This window comes from Metopolophium dirhodum, chromosome 8, assembly GCF_019925205.1.
Source record: "Metopolophium dirhodum isolate CAU chromosome 8, ASM1992520v1, whole genome shotgun sequence".
Classification (NCBI taxonomy): domain Eukaryota; kingdom Metazoa; phylum Arthropoda; class Insecta; order Hemiptera; family Aphididae; genus Metopolophium; species Metopolophium dirhodum.
The window spans coordinates 283,941-290,463 of record NC_083567.1 but is presented as its reverse complement, the minus strand read 5'-3'; the positions used below and the strand labels follow the sequence as shown (position 1 = coordinate 290,463).

General features: G+C 27.4%; 1 protein-coding gene across 1 annotated transcript; it reads left to right on the top strand.

Annotated features, from left to right (window-relative positions):
* The first annotated feature begins 2,652 nt into the window (after positions 1–2,652).
* On the top strand, positions 2,653–6,258 carry LOC132950617 (uncharacterized). The gene is given in 4 exon segments (XM_061022138.1): positions 2,653–2,706; positions 3,355–3,519; positions 3,578–4,070; positions 6,209–6,258. Coding segments are annotated over 4 exon segments (762 nt in total).
* Positions 6,259–6,523: the final 265 nt, after the last annotated feature.

The window sequence follows — 6,523 nt, the reverse complement described above, 5'->3', positions numbered from 1 at the left end:
GAAAACTGATTTTGTTGTTTGGGATCTTGTTAGATTCACTTTGGCTAGAAGAAGTGCAGTGAAGATTTTTAGAACATTATCTCCAATTTTTAATACACTACAAAGCACTAAATCTGAAAACCATCAAAATACGCCCAATAAAATTTGTTATCAATTTTTTTTTAATGTTCTGTAGTGAATTTACTATTAAAGATAAAGTTCTGAAAATCTTCACTGCACTTCTCCTAACCAATGTGAATCCAACAAGACCCCAAACAACGAAATCCCGAATCCGCTCTCCAGTTTCGGAGATATATATCACTAAATGAAAATGAAAATGATTTTTTGTGGGGCTGTTCATATAGACATTTTTTTTTTCTGGATTCAAATTGTTATACCAGTCATATCAGTTAATACATTTCTAAAAATTAAAAATCAAGAAAGTTTACATGCCAATCCCTGACTTGGCAAGCGTTTTTTCATTAAATACAAGGCAATTATAATTTGTTGATATGGTCACCGTACGAAAATAAGTTTCAAATAAATATTTTGAGCACATTTGCTCATTTTGATCATGCTATGTGAACCACTTTGTTTGGATAATATATTTCTCATTTTTCTTCTGTTGTTTTGTATAAATATATTTGTTGTGTTCAAATGTTATGTGCCTATATGCAAAAAGTTAGTGCGCTAGAGCAAAAAAAAAAAATGAGAAAAACCCCGACATCAATATCTGTGCCGTTCCATGATGGCACGTCACGTATTTTTATTTTTGTCGATTTCTGTTTTTATTTGTTTTATTTGTTTAATTTTCCCCAAACACCTTTATAAACAGCAGTGTGCCCACATTTTTTAAATTGCACGACTTTTATAATATTTCAGCTAGCTTGGGTATTATTTACATGTTATAACTTATAATATTATATTGTTCACTTAATTGTGTACTGAGTGTTATTTCATGAATCACGACTTTTTGTGTCGGTAAGGCACGATTGACCATATTATATATCTTTTTAGTTTTTAACAACATGATTGAGCATCGAAATTGTAAGTGACGTTGACGCATTCATGTTGCTGACATTTTGTAATTTATTATTTTCACGTATATTATGACACCAAATATTATTATATCAAACTTAAACGAGCCGCAAGCCGTGAACCAAGTCCAGTTTATTGACAATGCTATCAATTAATAAATTAGCTCCAGAACAATAAATAATAGTTTTACCCATAATATACTGACAATTATAGATGTGACATTTCAAACATATTTCTAGCATTTGGGGAAAATATAAGGTTATTAAAATAAATAATATATTTTCCAAAATAACTGTAGAAATAATTCGGTTTATGTAGGGTTTGATCACTCGTGTCGCACAGTGTGTTCAATTTTCTTAAATTGATAATTTAACAATAATTTTATCCGAATTTAAATATAAATTATTTGGAGATCGAAAAAAGATAATCTTTTGAGATGGAGGTGTACCAATCAAAAATGTTCAGCGATATAATATACTCAGGTTAAGAGGACGCTATACCTGCATGCGTTGTCTCCGTAGAAATGTACAACATGGCAAAATACTACTTTTGACCGAGATAGAACCACTCCCTCGGTATTTATAGTAAAATTACCAAAATTCCACAACGCTAGGGAACAACTTTATCGGTGTCGTAGCGTTTTCATTATTTGGATAACATAAATTAAATTAAATTTATCAGTTTGAGAACATTAGGATTTTTTTTGTTTTTTTCATTTAACATTAATGGTAAATGCTATTTTTTTAAAACCGCTACGACAATATTTTTAATATTTATTTAAACATTTTTTAATTGTTTTTTTTGTGTTCTAAAAATGTAAATAATAATTTTAAAATTGTAATAATAAAAAAGGTGGGTAAGTGGATGTCGCTCTGCTGTACAGTAGGTGACATTAAGTGGGTCACTGTAATGGATGGTGCAAAATTTGAATTCAATGATATAATATCATTGTATAAGAAAAACGATTCTGAGCGGAAACGGTCAGTCAGCCTATGATATTACTAAGTATATTTGATGATATTATTGTGAATAAAGTAATTTATATACAGTAGAACCTTGATTATCCGAACTAATTGGGACCGCACCTAGTTCGGATACGCAAAAGTTCGGATACTGGAAATATAAAATAAAAAATGTTTATAATATTATGTATTAATTATTTATTATTTTTATTATTAAATATTTGTTATTATTATAAATATATTATTAGAATTACATTACATATTACATTACATTATCAGAAATACATTAAATTATTAGAAATACATTAGGTACATACATACATTATTAGAAATAAATAAATACATAATTAAATACATGACATTTATTATATTTTTTTGACATAATTATCAATACCTGCCGGATACAAGTTTTCATGTGTTCTATATGTCAACCATTATAATTTACCGAGCATCCGAGTCTATATGATTTGATTAATATTTGTTATGCGACCTAACATTATAACGATAATCTCGTAATGACGAGATTATTTTGTTAAATTACCCATAATATAGTTGTTGGTTGGTGTTGTCAGTATGGCGATGGTAAAGTATACTAGTCTAGTCAGAACTGTCTAGTTAAAACGCAGCGCGTGTGTACGAATTTTTTACAGTGTTAAAATTTATATTGATAGGCATGGAGAATCAATTGGAGATAATAAAATCTGAAAAGGGCAACGATTTAGCGTTGGTAAATACATGTAAATATCGGCATATTCGTCAACGAAATGACGGAAAAGTGAAATGGAGGTGCGTAAATAAAACATGAACTGCAAGTATTTTAACTGACTCAAAACATACAATTCTATTGGAAATACTGGGAGAACACAAGCATACATTAGATACTGTAGAAAAAATCCAGCGTCAAATTTTGCGAGAAAATTGTAAAAGAAAAGCTAATGACACGATTTCAGTAAGACCTTCAAAAATTATAAGAACCGGGCTTTTAAAATCGGATTATGAAGTACCTCATAATTATATTAAATCAGTTCGAAAAAGTATGTATGATTTACGTCGAAAAGATTACCCAACATTTCCACAGTCATTAAATAATGCTATCACACAACTTATAGAAATGCAAAACGAAGATCGCTTTAGATTTAAAAATGAAAAGTTTATTCATGTTTCTGAAAATCAAAACTTCATTTGTATTACGACGAGAACAAATATTAATTTACTCACACAGTGTGATGATATATTTATAGATGGCACATTTGAATACGCTCCTAAGTATTTTTTACAACTTTATACAATCCATGGATTTAAAAATGGTTTTTATATACCACTTGTATACTTCTTTTTACCCGATAAATGTGAAGAAACTTACATTCAAATGTAGACATTTTTAAAAAACATATGTTTTGAATATTTATCCACCATACTATGTATCCACAAATTACATGTGGATTTTGAAAAAGCCGCACATGAAGCCGCAAAAACTATGTTTCCTAGAATAGCTATCATTGGATGTAGGTTCCATTTAGGTCAGGCTTGGTGGCGTAAGGTAATTAAATAATATTGTTACTTAATTTTTATATTTATATTTTATATTTTATATTTAGATACAAGAACACAATATTTTAAGAACTTCATATTTGATAGATGGAGATGAATTAGGCATTTGGTTAAAATCATTTTTTGGATTACCGTTTCTCCCAGTGGAAAAGGTTGAAGAAGGCTTTTTAGAACTCATGAGTACGTGTCCAAACGAAAATGGCTATATATTTTCTGATTACATACTTAAGTCGTACATAGAATCTGGTTGTCTATTCCCCCCTGAATTATGGGCAAGTGAACCTTCAATTAGTCCAAGGTAACTTACATTTTATTTTTTATAATACATTTTATTTAGGGATACTGAAAAAAATTGTATTGTTAAAACCACAAACGGAGCAGAAAGTTTTCATAAAATGTACAACGGACAATTTCACAGTGCTCACCCACCAACGCATGTAGTAATATCTGTACTAAAGGAAATACAAGCTGAAACTATGACAAAAATCAATTCAATTGCTAGAAACATGCACAGTAAAATGGGATCATTCGATTTAAAATGTATATGTAACGTTATAGGACATTTTAATAATTATAAAACGCATAAAAATATTACAAAATATTTAACATCTATTGGCTTTATGTATCAAGGGAAAAAATTATTTTAAATTATTTTACATCATATTTTTGTTTTGTAATGACGGCTCACTATAGGTATATGAGATAACTATTTTTTTATTAAATTGTAATGACGGCTCACTAGGTATATCTATTTACTAGGGATAACTATTTTTATTATATATTTTTTACATCATAATATTTATATAATAAATATATATAATAAGCCGTTTGTAATAAATTTGACAACGTTGCACCCAATTCCTATTGTATTCCTATGAACAATAAAGTGTGCGGAATCGTGTTCAAAAAAAAAAAAAAACGTGCGGAATCGTATTCCTCCCGTATAACCTATTTACGTAGAACCTTGTTTTAAGTTTTCAATCATTAGCTATAAAAGTTGAACATTTTATAAATTTTCAACTACAAAAATAATTATTAAATTATAAATTTGATAAATGTTGTCAAAATTTGAACTTTAAATGCTTATAAAAAAAAATTGTGCATATGTATTTTTAATATTTTTCAACTGCTATTAGAACGATATATCAGGAGCCTTATATTAAATTTTCACGCTTTTTTACCCAACAAATAAAAATTTATTGATATTTATAGAAAAAAAAACTAAAAAAATTGAAAACTGACAATGTCCGTAAACAGTTCAAAAAGAGTCAAAATATTTTCAAAATTGTATGGTGTATAGAAAATGAAAATATAAACATTCAGTAAAATTTTCATGTATCTACAGTCATTTGTTTTTGAACAACAATAAAATAGCAAAATCGTTACATGAGAAATCGAGTGAATGTTGTAAAAATATGAATTTCAAACGCTTATAAAAATCTAATCTGACTTTCTTTTAGACATTTTTTTTTTGATAAGGGTAAACAAACTTATGGATAATCTTGTATTACATTTTCAAATCGTAGATTTCAAAAGAAAAAAATTTATAAACCCTCAACTCAAAATAATTTGCTAATTTTTGTGATTTTTTAGTATTTTGTCATGATTTGAACTTTAAACGCTTATAAATAAAAACTGTGACTAAGGATTTTTAATTTTTTTCATCTGCATTTGAAACAATAACCTAGAAGCCTTCTATTAAATTTTCAAACTTTTTTACCCAACAGATAAAATTTTATTGATATTTATAGAAAAAAAAACTAAAAAATATGGAAACTGAAAATGTCCGTATACATCTCAAAATAAGTCAAAATATTTGGAAAATGTTATGGTGTATAGAAAATGCTAATATAAACATTCAGTCAACATTTCATGTACCTACGGTGATTTGTTTTAGAGTTGCACCAAAAACCAAAAACGATTTTCTCTAAAACAGATTTTGCGTAAAAATTCCCGTTTTTCCTTAATTTTTCTTTTGTTTTTCATGTCGCGTTTGAAAACTACTGGGAAATTTTTACTTTTGACCCATCCCCCCCAAAGTACAGTTGGTACTCTAGTTTGAATCTAGTTGAGATTCACTTTCCTATCAGAAAAGTTACTGTTGAAGAAAATCCAAGCACTTTGACTGTCCTAAAAGGTGATGACAGACAGAAAAAAAAAAATTAAATTAAAAAAAAAAACTAAAAAAAAAAACACTTTATTGTAAAATCAATACATTCATCGCTTCGCTCAGAATCTAAAATTGATAACATGTTTCATAAATAATAATCATATAGGTACAGTTAATGTAAGGCGCCACTATGAAAGCTGTATACTATATAGGCTATTATGTATAGTCATGTTGAGTGGTAAAAAAATATAACTGGTTCTTATTTTACCTCATCATATTACAAATTGATGTCAAAGTACTACTATAACTTATTAAAATTAAAATTTTTCAAATGGATTTTAAGCAGATGTTTACGAAAATATTATTTAAAAGTTTACTTAGTTGTTATAAAACATAAACACCAAAGTAAATAGGTTCTTATGTGGAGTATTATATTATAATATAGTACCTATTATGTATTAAGAAACTACATTACGTACATCCATTTTAAAGCAAAGTTGATAGTCGCTCTTTGTAGTTATAATAACTATAACTATGATTTCATATAAAGTTTTAATAATATTAACAGTGATATTTGATATAATATGCTGCAATGGATCAGTGGACGGTAACAACTAACAATATTATTATCTATATACCTAATTGTATTAAAATAATGTATACAGTAATACAGTATACATATGTATATTAATTAATAAATATTACAGTATAATACTAATATTATTATTGTTTGCGCTGCATGCGATAAACACATAATTATTATTATGTATGATTATTTTTATTTGTCGTATACCCACTATGATTATGGTAACATTATTATTATTATTCTATGTTATTATTTATCTTATTGCTCTTATATTATAACGAATTATGGTTTTTATCG